The sequence below is a fragment of the Lineus longissimus genome, chromosome 12 (assembly GCF_910592395.1).
Source record: "Lineus longissimus chromosome 12, tnLinLong1.2, whole genome shotgun sequence".
Lineage (NCBI taxonomy): Eukaryota > Metazoa > Nemertea > Pilidiophora > Heteronemertea > Lineidae > Lineus > Lineus longissimus.
The window spans coordinates 3,261,905-3,280,294 of NC_088319.1; the positions used below are offsets into that span (position 1 = coordinate 3,261,905).

The window sequence follows — 18,390 nt, forward strand, 5'->3', positions numbered from 1 at the left end:
GTATTAAAAAAATGCCTTTAGGCTAAATAAGTAGAGAAATGTGGAATTTTAGGCCTTCAAATGTGTAGTAATACATTACTTGAAAACGACTCCGAGACGATTCAAAATGGCGGACAGCGGCGAGCAGGCCGCTTCGATTCAAAGAGACTTCAGTAAAGTCGTTTTAACCCTAGATAATGTTCTTGTACCCCCTGATAAACTGTATCCCACACCTTCAATGATCGATGGACTCGATGCTGAAATCGAAATTGACCTTCGTATCCTAGGATGCGAGCTAATCCAGACGGCAGGCATCCTTCTAAAACTCCCGCAGGTTTGTTTCGTTCGAAATTCGTGACTCGACTTTTACTGCGCAGTGCCTGCATGCATGAGTCATTAGGGCCTGTGCTACATGATTTAGCCTCTTCGATGACAAAATTCTCGGTAGATTTTCTTGTTTGCCTGGCAAGACCTTTATATTTGTTGCCCCAAGACGTTTATTTACCAAAGAGAAAAGACTGAATCCGAATGAGCAGTAAATCGCCACGAGACGAGATGAACTTCCAACAAAAACTGAAAAAGTCCTGAAGTGTCGTAGGCCTTGGCCGATCTAATATAGGCCTATAGTCCTAGGCCTAACATTGTGCGATACTGTATCCTCCATGTTGTGAAAAGATTTTGCGTAACATTGCTACTTTTTTTTACGGGAATTTGGCCTATAACGTCATGACGTAAATGGCGATAGCGCAGAAGTGGCGATACAATATCGTGCAACGTTACTTCACAATCATCATAGGCCTACTTCGTTGTTCACTGACTGACACACTCTCTGACTCACGCGCTTTCGAAATCCAGTACTGCAATAGCTAGCGTGATGTGTTCAGTTTCTATAGATCCATGCACTAGACTTGATTGGGACCAACGTTTACGAAAACGTCTCGTCACGTTACAGTAATGTAAAATGCATGGTGACGTGACGACGGCCAACACTACGTCTTGTACGTTGTTCCCAATCAAGACCATGAATCTATAGCGCTGCACCGGATCTGGCGTCTTGAAGCCCATGCTCAGTATCAATTCAAATGACTCCAAACACTATCTCGCTGCCGCTAGACCTGTTCTACATGCCTAGCACGAGTATGCAAAAGGAAGTCATTTCAAGGGTACCAAGGCAGAAGGAACAAATTGCCTCTAGACTATAGTCTAAATGTTTTGCCATGTTTCAGGTTTTGGTAACTGAACTTGCCCAAGGTCGAAGTGATATAATTACGTTGCATACCGGTAGTCTAGTACTGGGTAGTTCACTCTTCATGATCATTCATGATCATGACTTCGTAGTTGTTTTCTTATTGCCTGGTTGCTTTAAATCCAATTTTTGTTGTCTTTCAGGTTGCTATGGCTACTGGACAGGTGCTCTTTCAACGGTTTTATTATTCAAAATCGTTTGTCAAACATGATATGGAGGTGAGAAAATCAACATGTATTGGTATTATTTCTTCAAATTGTGAAACAGTGGCAGTTAACTTGCTAAATTCAATTAAAATCCTGGCTTTTCAAAAAACACTACGGTATTTAGTAGGAGGTTTTTTTTCCCGCGCTTTGAGCAGGGCGACCTGGAAAGGCGCGTTATAAATATTAAATTGTATTGTATTGTATTGTACATCATGTTTTCTAATTCAAATATCCGCCCACAGAAATTCCCAAGGCTTCCATTGTCATCAGATTGCAGAATGAAAAAAAGCACAGAATGAGGATAATAGGCCTTGTTTCAATCCATCACGGTCGTACATTTGTGGCAAGTTCTAAGTTCAGCAACTCTTACTCGGGTGTATGACCAACTCGGCCTATTACCAACTCGGCCTGGGTTATAAATCATTGGTTTATTGGCATAAGTTTTTCTTATATTTTTTTGTTTTTTGTTGGTATATATAGGCCTACTATGTTTTCATTCCTGTTGGAAATTTGAAGAAAATTTATTGGGATTTGAAGGAGAAATCCATGAAATAACGGCAGCGAGTGTGGAAAAGTCGCGGTAGCACTCCAAATGCACATTCATGACTGTGATTTCATGGATTTATCCTTCAAATCTTGATGAATTCTCTTCAAATTTCCAACAGGAATGAATAAATAGTAGGCCTACAAAAAAAAACAATATAAGGAAAACTTATGCCAATAAACCGATGATTTATAACCCAGGCCGAGTTGGTAATAGGCCGAGTTGCCTCGTAATCCTTACTCGTGAGTCAACATCCTTTTGCACTGTTTTCTTTCAGGTGGTTGCAATGGGTTGTATCAATCTTGCGTCCAAGATAGAGGAGGCGCCCCGGAGAATGAGAGATGTCATCAACGTGTTCCACCATGTCAAACAGGTGAAAAACAGAAGGTAAGTAATCCTTGTAGGAGGTAGATAAGTCGTCTGTTCAGGAAGTGCAGGGCTTCGTACCCATACGGGTTATGCGTATTCAGTACGTTTTATGACCTGTGAGTACGCGGATACGCGCACCATACCAAATATACGGCAGATTTTTGTGTGAAAAATATGCACAGAAAATGCAAAAATACGCATAACACGGTGCAGTAAATACGGAAAAAATTGAAAAAATACGGGAATAAAAGTCATTTGATATCAAAGATTCTCCGTTCTAGTATTAAACCGCCAAATTTGGCGTAATCTGATGGTATAAATCTTCAAGTTTTCATTCAGCGGCCGACATGGAATTTTACTGCGTAGTTTATCGGAGGTGTTGAGGTGTTGCCGCCAAGAAAAAAAATGGCGTCGGACATGTATGACAGGTCGGAATCGGAGGTGGAGTGGTTGGACGATGAATTTGACGATGAATTTGAAAACCACCCATATTTCAAAGGCTGTAAACAATAGTACTCACAAAAATTGAAAAGAAGAGAAAGAAGACAAAAATACACATTACTTCAATACTGTTTGGAAGAAATACCCACAACTTGAGAAAAATACTCACAGCTTGGGGGGAAAATACTGCAGACTTTCAGCCAAAGTAAGCAGCCCTGAAAGTGGCTTAATTTGTCTTGATTCGGCACTGGTTTCACTTTAGTAAGCATAGACATGGTGACACTTTCCTAACTGATACCTTGTTTGATCACAGACTCATGATACACAGTCTCATTTCGCGGCGAGAAGATTAAGTGACGCCACCCCCCATTTGAGCTCAGCCTCAGGATGCATTCAATCAATACAGCGTTGAATGCAGTGGGCAACTTGATGTACAGTAGTACCTCTCTATTAAGGACACCCTCGGAACTGACAAGTGCTGTCCTTTATAGAGAGGTGTCCTGATTAGAGAGGTCAATTTGAATGAAAACCACCACTGGGACCAAAACTAGTGTCCTTAGTAGAGAGGTTGTCCTTAATAGAGGGGTGTCTGCTAAGGGAGGTTCCACTGTATAATTAGACGTTGAAGGAACGTTGCATTTTCTTAAGTTCTGTAGTGTTATTGTTAAGTACTCTGTAAAAATATTTTCCTTCTCTTTTTGCAGAACCATCCAGCCATTAATCCTCGACCAAAATTACATCAGCTTGAAGAACAAAGTAATCAAGGCTGAGCGTCGTATCTTGAAGGAGTTGGGGTTTTGCGTACACGTCAAACATCCACACAAGGTGAGAAAACGTTTCCGTTTTAGTATCTCGCCCCACAGCCATACAGTTACTTTGCCAAGGGTGTACTTTCCCTATCTATAAAAAGGCAAAGATTTTGCTGCATTTATGATTGATTGATCATCATTGTGATGTCATGTAGATATTTTTTTGGATTGTCATTTATGAATGAAGGAACAGTGAAAAAAACAATCATGCTCTCTATAGTTTTGGATACTCAAAAAACTCTGATGCAAAGTATCTGGATGGTATCCAACACAAAACTGACTAATTCACATTCTTGATTGCTTTTCAGGTATTATTTTAAGTTTGTTTATTTTGTATTTGTTACTATTGATTAGTTTTATTCCAGGAAAAGTTACTATTGATTAATTACAATGTCAAACCACCTTCTTTCAGCGTGAGTGATCGATGAGCTGTTGGTGCCGGAAAAGAAATTCCCACTGCCCTGCAAAGTTTACTGTCCTGAAAAATATCCTGGTTGTGCGATCACAAACGTCACAAGTCTTTTTTCAGCACAGATGTCCCATTGCCAAAAAGACCTCAAACTGTCGTCGGCAAAACATTAAAGTTCACAAATCTATTGTGTAGCCAAAAGAAAATGTATTGCGTTTGGCATCATTACTTGGAAATCCCGACTTTACTGACTGTGGAACAATTCATGTTGTTGGCAACCAATCACTTGAGACATGAAACTTGAAAGAGAGGATCGGCTTTTGAGTTGATGATTTGGAACTACAGTAGAACCTCCCTTAGCGGACACCTCTCTAAGGACACCCTCTCTATTAAGGACACTAGTTTTGGTCCCAAATTGGTTGTTACCATTCAATTTGACCTCTCTTATCAGGACACCTCTCTATCAAGGACAGTACGTTTCAGGCCCGTGGGTGTCCTTAATAGAGAGGTTCTACTGTATATAGTTGAAAGCTGCTTACAGTGTATTTGTACTCATCATTTTGCCTAGTTTACTTGGATTGAGAATGTTGTGCTGTTAGCCTGAACCGATTGAAATAAATCGAGCCTTGGTACACTGCAATAGTTCAACAGATCAGTGCAACAGTTTGTTACATGTACATACGGTAGATCATGTACAAATAACGTCAGTTATAGTGTTCATTGCATGTGGTTTGTGGGTCCTTGCGTATGTCTTCAACTCGACACATCAGTACCTCGAGGAAATTTGCAAGAAACTTTATTAGATGGAGAACATTGAACAGATAAAGTCAGTTGCCTGTTGTGTTCATTTCTTGTGATTTTGGGGTCCTTGCCTCCAGCATCAACCGATTGGTACTTCCGGGAAACTTGCAATGTACTTTTTAAATCGTGTCAAATAAAGTGTACATTTCATGTGATTTGTGGGTCCAAATCTAGTTCGTTTCCAGTGAAGCACTTGAAGAAGTTGCCCGTCCCGAGATCAGGTGGTTTTGGGCAACAGAGCCACTGCTTCATGTTAAATCAAAACCTACAAACATGGTACTTATGGGAATGGAACCCATTTCATTATAAGTACCACCCTCGATCTTCTCTAAGTCTGAACTTAAATTCTCCAATCGGTTCTTTTCACTTGTGTATAATCTTCGAACCCATGATAACATTATTTCCTTTCTTCCCAGATCATTGTGATGTTTCTCCAAGTCTTGGAGAGTGAGCAGAATGAGAGGCTCGTCCAGACCGCATGGTGAGTATCTCAGCCTTGGGAGCTGATCTAACGTTTACAGTTACTTTATACTTCATCCTGCTGATGCAGAGGGACTCTGGCCAACTGAAATGGTGCTATCAGTTATGTAAACACGTATTGGATCTGGTCTAGATACCAATGAATCCTCAGGCTGGAGCATGTGGCTGTATTCGGAAAACACCTGAGGATGTCTGTCCTCGTGGCTGACTTATCATTTCTTCATTGAACGAGTGATGCCAAAATTTTGAGTAAACCCTGGGTTCCTTTCATTACAACCCAATTTTTCAGAACTATAAAGCCTATTTTGTGCTGTGCATCCGGGTCGGAATTTCTATTGATGTCAAATCTATTGTTATCAGTAGAAAGCCCCTCCCGAATGCAGGATACAAAATACACCTTTAAGTGCCGAGTTTGGGATGGGATGTGTTCTATACAGTGAGCTTATGTCACCATGACGGCAGTTGAACAGAGTCACTCGTTAGACAGGGTTCTTGGTTGGCATCCAGTCTTCTCTAAACCACTTTGCCAGAAAACATTCCTAGATTCAGTTGGCTCCGGCATGGTTCACGGCATGGCCGCATTGTGTCGAGGTCATTTCGGTCCATTGTACCTGGCGTAATGGCATAGTGCATTGCACCTGCAGTAGCCAAGCGGTTTAAAAAATTGATTTGTACCGATGTGGAATGTTTTTTTTGCACATACTCTGGTTGAGAATTGTTTCAAACACTTATCCTAAAATACTGGTTGGTATTTAACCCCTAACATGCCTTAGGCTGAGCTGCCAGCGAGTAGACCTCTGGTGGAATATCACCGTTATACTCTTTTTGACAAACATTTATGACAACAATTATAAAATTGTAAACTTTGGATGTTGGTAGGAATAGTTAGGAATAGGATACTTCAAATTTTTAAAAATGTTGGCTGAAAATACTACAATATCCAGTTGAAAAGCTATTGTTGTTGGCAGGTTGGCGAAGGCAATGTGGCAGCAAGTTATTCCTCGATCAAATTGTGGATCATTTCATTGACTGGAGTGCCAAGAACCCTGACTAATTGGAAAAGAAAATCTAGAGGATTCTTATGCGATACCTTATGGCGAAGTTTAAGTGAACCAGAGTTATTCACTGGTGTGAAATACTAGTAGTTTCTAGACATCTGGCTTCATTTCAAGTCGAAGAAATACAATCTACATTTTCTTCTCCATGCACAGTATAATGAAAGATTAAATGTGCATTATAATCTGTAAATCACGGTGAAAAATTGAACAAAATGCCAATTTAGTTGCAGTCGGGGAGTACTGTACTGTCCTTTTTTAAAAAGGACATCAGTCTAGTTTGGTGAGTAGGTTGATTTTGAAGTGTAACCAGAAATGAAGCTGTTCTCGTTCCTATGTTATGAGATTATGAATGAAGACTGAGACATTGTTTGTATCTCTATTGTCAACGTAAACTCGTTTTGACATTACGTTGCCATGCCAACGCTTTCAGTTGGGTGCACTGAGGTTTGTTTTGTACTGTTGTACAATGTGACAATGCTGTTTATGCACTCTAGGACCCGCATTAACTTGTGAATTTTATCTTTTTTGCTACCCAGTTTAGGTGGGTAGATTGAGCGTTACTACACCCAAACAAAGCCTGGGCCCAAAAAGGCATCACCCCAAACTCGAGCGCCGGAAACAGTAGCGTCTCTGACCGTGGTCTGTGGAGCGTTCTTCGAGCTACAGGGAGGAGTTGGTGAAGACACAAGCCAGGAGCTATAGGATGATGGTATCCATGGCAACTCTGGATGCTACTTTTGAATAAAACATCATCTTTTTGTTTGTTTGCATTAGTTTTGTTACAAAAAAATGATTGGCGTGCAGCATGCCATGTCAGAATTGTAAGATGAGAATGCAGAAAACCACTTTCGACAGAACGCTGTAAGAAAGCAATGCTTGTGCTTTTCAAATATGAAACTGTTACAAAGTTACATGTAGAGGAATGCATTCCTTATAGATTTGCAAGAAGATCCATGTTCTAGATGCTGGGCAAGCCTGGGCTAACATCTGAGTGTAGCTCAGCTGATAAAAACTGATGAAACTGATTTTGCCTACACTGCTCGGCTGACACCAACAATGGAGAGTTTATATTCTTAAAGAATTGTAAATCTGTGAGGGTTAGATTCATGTTTAAGGCACATGATATCAAGACTGATCGTATTTAAAAGACTATTACAGGTAGATGGAGACATACACACTTTGGAGGATTGGCCGAGATTCCTCGTATCAATTGCCATAATGGTCGATGAGGACTATGACTCGCATCGAAATTCATGTACGCCAGTGTCTTCACGCCACAGGATCTGACATCTCAGAGAGGAAAGCTATTCATGTGTTTACTTGCAACCTGCCACTCCAAGGCTGCAGGCGTTTCTCGGGAGCTTTCGTCACAATATTCTAACGTGGATAAATATTCGCATTATTTTATGTTCTGTTGGCTCAGGTTTTGAATGTTTGCACAGTGGACCTCCTATTGTGAATTGTCGGTATTGGTAAGTACTACGTCAATTACTGATTACTGAAGCCAACTGAACAAGTATTGTCAATCGATGTTGTGATTCCCTAGGAGGACTGATGCAAGACAGGCCTATCTAGGCATATTTTAGGGCTGCAGAATCCCTCTCTCAACTTCCTCATATCGCCAGGCATGCCCGGGCTCTTCATAGGGAAGTGTGTCTTGTTAGAAATTGTGCATTATGACAAGAGTTGTGTGGATGTCACTTCACCCTGGCTCAATTATTCCAAGCTGCGCTGTGACCTAGAAGAGAGTCAAAAAAGTACTGTAGTGCATATTCTTACTGTAGCTTGGTCTTCACCGGTTTCTAGATTCAGGAATATCTGTTACTATCGAGCATAGATTAATCTATACTTGGTACTATGAGTAGATTACTAGTTAGGAGAGTATCTATTCAAGTATAGGAACAGTTCTCATTGATGACATTTCTCACATATGTGACCCGCTCTGCCAAAACTAGGCGCTTGTCGCATCTGAACTTGACAGGTTGATACGGACTTGTTGTTCATTTCCCTATTGTAGATCTTTTGTGAAATCTATTACAAACTGATTTAGTCATATTTCACAAAAGGTCTACAATAGGGAAATGAACAACAAGTCCGTATCAACCTGTCAAGTTCAGATGCGACAAGCGCCTAGTTTTGGTAGAGCGGGTCACATATGCCCTTATGCATTGCAGAGGCCCTTCCATACATGTATTACTGTAAGATGTTTATGTGTTGCTAAGGTCCTCATCTTGGACCGACCCAGAGAGAGGCATTTGGACAACACTTGCCCCCAATACACCATGGGCTACTTAAGTCTCCCATTTTGTCCTTGCTTACAAATTCCTCTTGACAGCTGATAACTTTACACAGTTCTTCACATTTCGGTGCACAGTATCCCTAAGAGGGAGGGAGGGGGGGCTTGAGCGCTCAAAGTAAGAATCTGGATCGGTCCCTGATGTGCGTTGACAAGCAATGGCTTCATTCCTTCATGATCCTTGACATATGAAAGAGAACAGCTTCTAATATTATACATCTGGTGGATTTAAGGGTCGAGGTACCCATCTGGCAACTGGCCTAGTTTTGACCAGTATCTGGTCATTCTCTCGCAAACCAGCTGTCCTCCAACACATTTTTTTGTGGAAAAGGTGAAGTATCCCATAATTGGCAGTGGTATTAGGTGAAATTAGGTGTTCTTCAGCAATAGACCACACCGGTGCTGAAATCAAACCCTGATGTACAGATGTAGGTAGCCTAGAGTGAATAGTGTAAACGAAAATGGCAAGGGGAAAATTTAACAAACTTGAACAACATGCATGAGGTTTATGAAAATCGCTCAGGTGATCAGCTCTCCAGCCCTGCACTTGGCTTTTCCCCTGACAATTTTGAATACGGTTGTGATGACAAATTTAAACTCATCCTAATCAAATAATGGTGTCATTTCCAGTTGAGAATTTCACTTCTCAAAGGGGGGGGGTACATGTAGTTGTAAGGTACATGTTTTACATTTTGTAGACATTTCTACTGTGCGTGGTTAAAGAGGAGAGCTGAACACGTGAAGTTGAGGTTTCATGTTGGTGACCCCCAACCGTCATGATGAATGTACCCTATCTTATCTTCCAGGAACTACATGAACGATAGCTTCCGAACAGATGTCTTCGTGAAGTTTCAGCCCGAGACGATAGCTTGCGCCTGTATCCATCTGGCTGCCCGCATGCTGCAGATCCCTCTACCGAACAATCCAGGGTGGTATGCCATCTTCAGGGTCGATGTGGAAGAGATTAATGAGATATGCTTCTCTATTCTCAGGCTCTTTGCTAGGCCAAAGGTAAGCTGATTCCTGGAAAAAATCTACAAGTGTGGGTCTGCATCGGAAATCTGTGCATAGTCATGGCGGTTATTAGACTGGGAGCACTGGACTGTTGAAGAAGTGGTCGTCGGTTTTGACGGCTTGACGCTGTATCACATCTGTGCCCTTGATCAAGGTGCCAAATTCTACTTTGCTTCTTCAACCAGCCACACTTGCCTTCAATAGCTGATAACCTGAAAATGGCCAGCATCCATTCCAGGGGGAGAGATGCTCCTAGACCTAGTAGCCTCGTGCTACAGATACCAGGATGAGCACCTACTGGAAGATTTGCTGGCAGTTAACGCAAATGCCCTGTGTACCCTAACTGCCACTGTTCTGAAATTTGTGCACCAGTTTGAATTGAAAAGACCCATATATTTTGAAAGTAGCGCGTCTGTGCAGGTTACGAGGACCATTCCTGGCTCTGCATCGGGATCGGGACTTCCATGACCTTCAGTCCTTGGCTGTGTCTCCTATCAATTGCCAAGCAAGCTGGAGCTATGAATCTGGCTTTTGACTCCTCAAAAATATCACAGCTGAAGTCGGGACAATTCTTACCATACTTTGTGTTGAATAAAAATGTCAGCAAGTTGTCAAATGCTTGAAACTGTTTTCCTTTTTAGCTCACCTCTTAGCAGAGGTGAGCTTATCCCATACCGTGGCGTCCGTCGTCCGTCGTCGTCGTCGTCGTCGTCGTCGTCGTCGTCGTCCGTTAGCAGGGCACGTTTCGTAACTGTTAGAGCTATTGAGTTGAAACTTGGTACACATGTACCCTTATGTAATGACACCTTGGAGACCAAATTTCGGTCCGATTCGTTTCATGGTTTGGCCACCAGGGGGCCAAACGTTAAAAGTGAAAATATGCAATATCTCCCTTAATAGTAGTCGGGAAATTTTGAAAAAAATATGGTAGGTACTTCTAGCAAAGGTGCATCATATATCCTCCGGGTTTTTGATTTGCCCTCCTTTTCAAGGTCACAGAGGTCAAATGGTGTAAATTGGCCGTTAGGATGTAACGATGGCACGTTTCTAAACTGCAATGACTATTGATCCCAAATTTGGTACACATTTACCCCTTAGTCAGGTAATCTCAGGGACCGAAGTTTGGTCCAATATGATTCACCACTTGACCACCAGGGGGCAAAATCCAAAAACCTTAAAAATGTGATTATTCCTTAACTTCTTGCCCGATTGCCACCAATTTGATATCAAGGGTACATCTAACCACCATACAGTATATGTCACACAGGTTTTTAATTTGACCTTCTTGTCAAGGTCACAGAGGTCAAATGGCGTAAATTGGCCGTCAGGCCGTAACTATGGCACGTTTCTTAACTGCAATGACTATTGATCACAAATTAAGTACACATGTACCCCTTGGTCAGGTGGTCTCAGGTACCGAAGTTTGGTGCGATCTGATTTGCCGTTTGGCCTCCAGGGAGGGGGCCAAATCCTAAATTCTTCAAAATGCCAATATTCCTAGTATTACTTGCCCGATTGGCACCAATTTTATATCATAGGTACATCTAATTCTAACAACCATTCAATGTGTCACCCGGGTCTTCTTTGATTTGACCTACTTTTCAAGGTCACAGAGGTCGAATGTACTGTAAATTGGCCATTTTGGGGAAATTGTAATTGCTTGGACCTACATCAAACCTAACACTACATGACACAATACCATGCTCTTTATCCATCTTTCCTCCACATGAGGTGAGCACAATGGCCCTGGCCATTTCATATTTTATTGAAATCTACCATTTAACCTAAGATTCAATTCATCTGTTGTCTTTTTTCAGCCGAATTTCGACAAGTTAGAATATGTCGTCAACGAAGCCCGGAAAATCCAAATAGAAGCGAAAATGAAGGCCAAGGGTTTATCTTCGGACCAAGGGACGCCCAACTCAGGATCCCGACCGGTCACGCCGAAACCGTCCTCGCCCATGATGAACCAGACACTCAAGAAGATCAAACTTGAGGAGGATCACCAAAGGTAAATGAGCGTATTACTGACCTGACGATCGCACAGTTGTCAGTTTATATTTTTGAGTGCCAGACAGAGTGTGTTTTGTGACCCATGAGTGTATAGTACCCCCAGGTATATGGCACGGCTTAACCCGCCGGCCATGAGGGAATTCCTTTATGGCCCAGTGGTTGGCGCGTTGGCCCCAGAGTGGAAGTTAAGCAACGTTGAGTGCGGTCAACCTTCGGATCGGTGACCAGCACGTACAATACAATGAGTTCCTTAATGTGCGTTTTATTGATTGTCTATGCACACACTTGACAGCAGTTAGTATTGGTGTGGAAGTCTCTGAAATATTCATGGTGTGATGATTAGGGTTGGCAGGATAAATCTCTCCATACTTCGTGGGCCATAAATATGGGTATCGGGACGGCCAAGCCTTGGCATAAACTACCACATGCTCTTGAATATCAACTCCTAGCCTTCTACTTCTTTTTGGCTTATACTGAATTATAAGATTCTCATGGTGATAAGCTTAAAGGGAACTGGAACCGCCAAGCCAGTTCATATGACCTCGTTTTCATTTCCCGCGTATCGGGTGATCAGAACGAGGCATGAATGAAAAAAGGCGCCTAGCTGTCAATTATTGAGTGACGTCACTACTATGGAATTTACTACGAAAATTCATGAATGAAAGATCGCATCTAGTGTTGTAAGATTTTCATTATTTTACGTTGAATCTTTGCAGGGGCTTCTCGAGTCGCAGCCGCAGTCGCAGTGATAGTCCTCGCGATCGTCGCTACAGTGGAAGTCGCAGCCCAACGCCCAAGCGAAAGCATCGAAGTCCGGGACGGAAGTATTCAGGAAAATATAAGAAAGAGTCGCATTCTCGGGAACGCTACGCAAAAGATAAACACAAACGTAGACGGAGTCGATCTTTTTCTCGGAGTCGATCAAGGTCATATTCGCGCTCGCCAGATCATAAGAGCCGCAAGAAATATTACAAATTGAAATCGAAATATAGGTCAAGGTCGCGATCGCGGTCGTTCGAACGTAATCACAAGTCAAAGAAGCATAGTCGAAATGGACATCCACGTAGTCACTCTCGAGATAGATATCGTAGATAATGGCCTCATTTTATAGGATAATTTTGTATTTCGTTCATCCAATGCAGGTAAAAAGTAACTGCCCCGAGCAGGTTACTTCAAATGTACAGACTGCTAATGTAGTATAGACTGTAGTATCTTCAGGCGAGACTTTTTTTATTAGTTGGTGCTCGGATTTTTGGAGGAATATATTTTTGAGGAGGACGAAAAACAAAAACAAAAAAAAATGTTTTTTTCCAAAGATTTCATGGTCTCGAAAAATTGATAGGATTTCTCAAAGTCGGAGGGAAGGATAAAAATAAAATTTTTTCCTAAAAAAAGTAGTGCATTTTCACACATTGAACAGTCAGCAGCCAGACTCATAACAATAGACTGGTTCTCGTCATAATATCTACTGTGGATGCATTAGGGAAGGACAAGAACCAGTCTAGGTCTGGCAGAGCTGGTCTGGCATTCGCACTTTCGATTCGAATGATCAATCCGACGAAGCTAATTTTAATTCAATCATGTTGAATTTTGATTTTGAAAAAAATATTTTTGATCTTTTAAGTTGTCGGGCGTCGGAGCTCAAAATAAAATTAATTTTTTTTTTTTTTGTAAAATCGGTAATGTTCGAATCGGCGGATCCGAGACTGGCTAGATATAAAAATTTTATTTTTTTTCTTAATTCGGACATCGGGAGGTCGGCGGATCCGAGCACCAACAAATAAAAAAAGTCTCGCCTGACAGCGTGTAAAAGTGTCCAATTCATTTGCGGTTGGTGAGTTGGATTCTGTGCGGAGCTGTTCAAGAGAAATGTGTACAAATGTATGCAATATTGGGGATGAACTTTACTCTGAAGAATTTTGCTAAAAATGTTAACCCCTTATCAGTTTAGTCTGCTCAAGACTGCTAGTTGTCATACTAAGGGAAAGGGGCTCAAGAATTCTGACTTCGTACATTCTTTCTAGACAGCCTCACTGCACGTCCCCAGATATGAGGCCATATATTTAGTATGTACGCACTGAAGGGGGAGGGGGGTCTAGGAATTTGTGGGAATATGCGTAGACCTGTACATTTTGTCCAAAATGTGCGTACAGGTGGAGGGGGGTTCTCAAAATCCTCTGTTTGATGCGTACAAATTTTATCGATGGCCCCTATCTGTTGCAATATTACGATCTGCCGCAATCATTAAGGTGTAACTTGTTGTAAACAAGGCTAGAAAGGGCTTTGAAATCACCTTTCAACTGACAAAAAGCTCGCGAAAAATTATGTTCAAAACATGAAAAAGACATTTCAGCTGGGAACCAACTATATTTGGTTCTTGGGGAACCAGCCGTATATTTTGATTCTTGAGGGTAGGTTCTCCAGACCGAGATTTTGGCAACTCTTTGAAACGTAGATCAGATTAGCATTGGTCATTCGATTTGACCATACAGGTGGTTGTATGTTTTCTCATGTATCGGTAATCAGATACATGTTGTTAAGAGGTAGAATAGGGTAATTGTAGCCCCAGTTTAATTTTAGCCCCTGCCTATGTATGATATTGATTGGTATCCCCCTGCATCAAACAATACAAGGGCTACAAATAAACCGGGGCTACAATTACCCCATCTACCTTGCATGTACTGAGAATTAGATCATTTGTGTTGGGTCCCACAACATGATTTCACATTTCGGTGCCTTAATTGTAATAATTGGGTAATTGTTTTTTCAGAAGCATTTCACTGCGTGTCATGTCAGTTAACATGTCCATGATACTGATTCTGTAAACCTCCAAATCTTTGTTCTTTACTTTTGTAATTTCCAGATTCTTTTTGGAGTTTCCAATCAAATTTTTCTTGCAATTGCTATTATTTTGTAAATCGTAATCATTTACAAAATCTGTTGAAATATTACGATCTTGAAAATTTGGCGGTTAACAGTTGGAGGCCAGTTGTGTGACAAATAAAATGCAGGAAAACAATACTGTCTTGTATCTGATATAAATATTTGTATCATTTATTTGCTATTATTCCTTTGTACCTCGAACAGTTTCGAGTTGTACTGTCAATAGTCGTACTTCCACCTATCAAATCCCCGTGTCTTTTGCGCTTACACCTATGAATTGCCGTGTCTAAATAGACCCGTGTGTCAAATCCCCGTGTCTATTAGCCGCATCGAACTCGATGGGGCTAATCGGGGGCTAATTTAGACCCGTGTTCAACACGGGTTTTTCGATAGGTGGAATCTGAATAGACACGCCAATTGCAAGTTCTAAGATCCGGCGACAGATGGCGTGGTGTAGTTGCTTCGGTATTGCGCATGCGAAATTCCCTTCCAACGGGAAAGAAACACAGGAGAGCTCCCTACCTACAGCGTACCTGTCGCCGGGGCTATTAACCATTATCTAACACCACTGATAGGTGTAAGTGCGCCCTGGGTTTTTTGACACACGGCGAAGACACGGGTCTTGAAAAAACACGGGGTTTTATGATAGGTGGAACTACAACTAATATAAGTATTTACAGTGCTGTGACTTGAGCCTTCCCAATTTGGCCTTTGGGAAATTGTTGGGATAAAATCCTTAGAAAAGGTGTGTAGCTTGGGGTTTATCTACCAAACTTGTTGGTTTGTTTCACCAAGTATTACATGTAATATGTAAAGAGCAAGCTCTAGTGAACTCGCACAACTGTATGTCCTAGCAGACGATTTTTAAATACATGATGTCCCACACCTGCACTTCAGTGGCGCCGGTGTGAATAAATCTACTTGCGTGAATGGTCACTGGCTCATGACGTCATGAAAGAATTGCGTCACGAGGAAGGAAACAATGGGAATCACGTCCGACGTCGTAACTGTGGGTGCGGTGCGTCGTGAATACAGGATCGGCCAACGCACGGCCGATATGGAATGCGGCAAAACTGTACCGGAACCAGAATTGTCATGGGGTCTGCACAAATTTTTTCAGATTCGATCGACATGATGGATATATGAATCGACATGATGGATATATGAATTTTGTTTACACTTTACATACAGTGTATACGTAACTCACTACGTTGTGTGAGTTATTAAGTCTTGTCTTGAGAAAACCCTTGGTGGTCCAAATCAGCGCCTCTCGTGTCAAATTTGGACCAAGGAATGCATGCAACCATTTCATTTTGTGATTTTTGAAGGAAGACGACTTTGAAATATTTATGGATCATTCTAAAACATCTAGATTAATAATGAACCACAATTTACCGTGTAAATTCCCACGGCGCCTCGTTTCGAATTCAGCGGTAATGGTTTACCGCTGGGGTTGGTGCAAAATATGGAAGCCGTCAAAGAGCTTTTATATCAAAACCACATCATTCGGTGTTTAATTTGAGATGTTTTAGAATAGAAATTGATTCCTCACTGTCGGTATTGATTGTCTCACCAAAACCGCTCGGGTGGAGCTAAAATGTTGGCCAAAACCTCGGCTTCTACTCGGTTCTGGTCAACATTTTAGCTCCACCCTCGCAGTTTTGGTGAGACGACCAATACCTGACAACCTCCAGTTGGGTGTCAATTCCTTAAACCATGAGGTTTTGGCAAGAAACAAAATCTTTCTCCACCGCTAAAGGAAAATAAGCTGCTTTTCTAACTGATACGGAGTGACAAAAATTTCCCCGTTAATAGTATTTATGAAGTTGAGATTCTGTCAATCATCATCGGAACCAGGGTTGTTGCTTGAACTGTCTGACGTATCTGTCGTGTATTTCTTGTTGAACTGTATGGGGATATAGAGATGATTCACTACTGCTTGTCGTCTTGTCAATTGCGCTGGTGGACGCATCTCTTCATCTGAAACAAAGACGGAAATAATTTGTACCAAGTACAGTCCCAATCATAAATAACATCCATCCTGCTTCGTGTCTGTGACGCGCGAGTTACGTGCCGAGTTGCGCATCAATGACGCAATTACATGTACAGTAGAACCTCTCTATTAAGGACACCCATGGGATGGACAAGTGCTGTTTTTAATAGAGAGGTCAATTTGAATGGAAACAACTGATTTGGGACCAAAACAAGTGTCCTTAGTAGAGAGGACACCGATGAGACTGACAAGTGCTGTCCTTAATAGAGAGGTCAATTTGAATGGAAACAACCAATTTGGGACCAAAACAAGTGTCCTTAGTAGAGAGGTTGTCCTTAATAGAGAGGTGTCCGCTAAGGGAGGTTTCACTATTTCTCTATGTTTCGTGTAAATTAGGTACGACCTATGCTGGGTAGCGCATCGATGACACGATTTTAGGGATGACAATTGTGATTTGGACTGTACTCCTGTGATTACTCAGTTATTCATAACTTGTCCACTTGATCATGTTCATGTGATTTTGTGTTGTATAAAATAAGACGTTCTCCTTTGAGAAATTTGTACATGTCATTTTTTCGAAAAACAAAACTCAAAACAAATGTTTTATTATCGCATAAAGAAAAAAATACAACATTAATTATGAAGAATTCAATACATCTTATGGGTTCATTTATTTCATCGTAGCTGTAGCTGCCGTCACTTAAAGGAAAACTATCACGAAACGCTTAAGCCCGCAGCACACTAGCCGCCAACTTCGGCATTCACAGGCGTTTTTTGCTGCAAGAGTCCTGAACGCCTGAAAAATCCCTAGTCTGCTACGAACGGCGTCGGCGAACGCCACTTGCCGCAACTAAACGCCAAATATCTAACATGTTTGATTTTTGACGCGTGTCGCCGCGTTTGAACGCAAGAAGAAGCCAGGTGTGCTACGGATGGCCGCCTGACTTGGCGGCGGCGGCGAGGCTATGGCCAATCAGCTTGCGTCTTGATGTCACATGATTTCGCGCTGCAATGCCCAGGATGGGTTAAAGTGGCGGAAAAGACGCTACTGGACGCCAATTCTGGGCAGGTGTGCTCTTATCAGGATCCACTTGCCGCCAACTTTGGCGTCGAGAGGCGTCGGCCGAACGCTTCTTGTCGCTAAAGTTGGCGGCTTGTGTGCTGCGGGCTTTATAGAAATGCGGAGTTTTGAATGGCCTGGTTAAAACCTCAGGCAGGAATAAGCTTCCATTGATAAATCTTCACAGTTTCGAGTTCCCTCGGGTAGTTGATTATGTGAGCACGACTGACTCCAGTCAATGAACTGGTATAGAGGTAATCGCAAATTTAGTTGCTGGGTTCAGCTAGTCTAAATGAAGATTTTGTGCCATGACTTGATCTCTTTAAAAACATGTCTTCATCTGAAAAGTTCTGGTCCACCCTGTAGTCTTCATCCAATTGTATGCTGCCAATGGGCAATGCCTCACGTTATCCCTAAATGTTACGTAAAAAATGTGAACTGCATGCACAAAACCAGAGCGTCCTATGCGGCGATAGTTAGAAATTCAAACGATCGAAAGGTCCTTCTGAATACGGCCTGAAACATGATAAACCTCCAATGCTTCGATGCGCTTGATTTCACAAACCAGCAAGCCACAGGACGATGCGGACAGTCCCAGAGAATTATGGAAGAGAAAAAATCAAAATCTTCTCCAGGGATTCCAACACGGGACCTCGGGCTTAGAATACGAACGCTCTAACCGTCTGAGCTAAGGGGGCTTTCTTGTGAACTTCTGCCAGCAAATATATCTTATATGAATGGCGATTATACTTTATTTTTGAGAGATGAACCAGAAATTTTCTCAAGTAC

At 41.8% G+C, this 18,390-nt stretch overlaps 1 protein-coding gene across 2 annotated transcripts; it reads left to right on the forward strand.

Moving 5' to 3' along the window:
* The first annotated feature begins 101 nt into the window (after positions 1-101).
* Positions 102-17,193, forward strand: LOC135496460 (cyclin-L1-like). 2 transcript variants are annotated; one of them, XR_010448686.1, is made up of 9 exons: positions 102-313; positions 1,369-1,443; positions 2,253-2,362; positions 3,490-3,610; positions 5,221-5,285; positions 9,445-9,649; positions 11,470-11,663; positions 12,382-12,883; positions 13,469-13,492. XR_010448686.1 is itself a non-coding variant. In XM_064785781.1 (8 exons), exons 1-8 carry the CDS (start codon positions 107-109, stop codon positions 12,758-12,760), a joined length of 1,356 nt encoding a protein of 451 aa, XP_064641851.1. In that variant the 5' UTR covers positions 102-106; the 3' UTR covers positions 12,761-17,193. The 2 variants fall into 2 exon arrangements, 1 of the variants encoding a protein (XP_064641851.1); XM_064785781.1 differs by having other exon boundaries at positions 12,382-17,193.
* The last annotated feature ends 1,197 nt before the right edge of the window (positions 17,194-18,390 follow it).

What these genes read in the sequence shown, in the direction of transcription:
- LOC135496460 (XM_064785781.1), top strand. Translation starts at nt 107, where the DNA reads ATGGCGGACAGCGGCGAGCAGGCCGCTTCGATTCAAAGAGACTTCAGT. An exon ending in TCCTTCTAAAACTCCCGCAG is followed by an intron (nt 314 to 1,368) that starts GTTTGTTTCGTT and finishes GTTGTCTTTCAG; the next exon opens with GTTGCTATGGCTACTGGACA. An exon ending in AAACAGGTGAAAAACAGAAG is followed by an intron (nt 2,363 to 3,489) that starts GTAAGTAATCCT and finishes CTCTTTTTGCAG; the next exon opens with AACCATCCAGCCATTAATCC.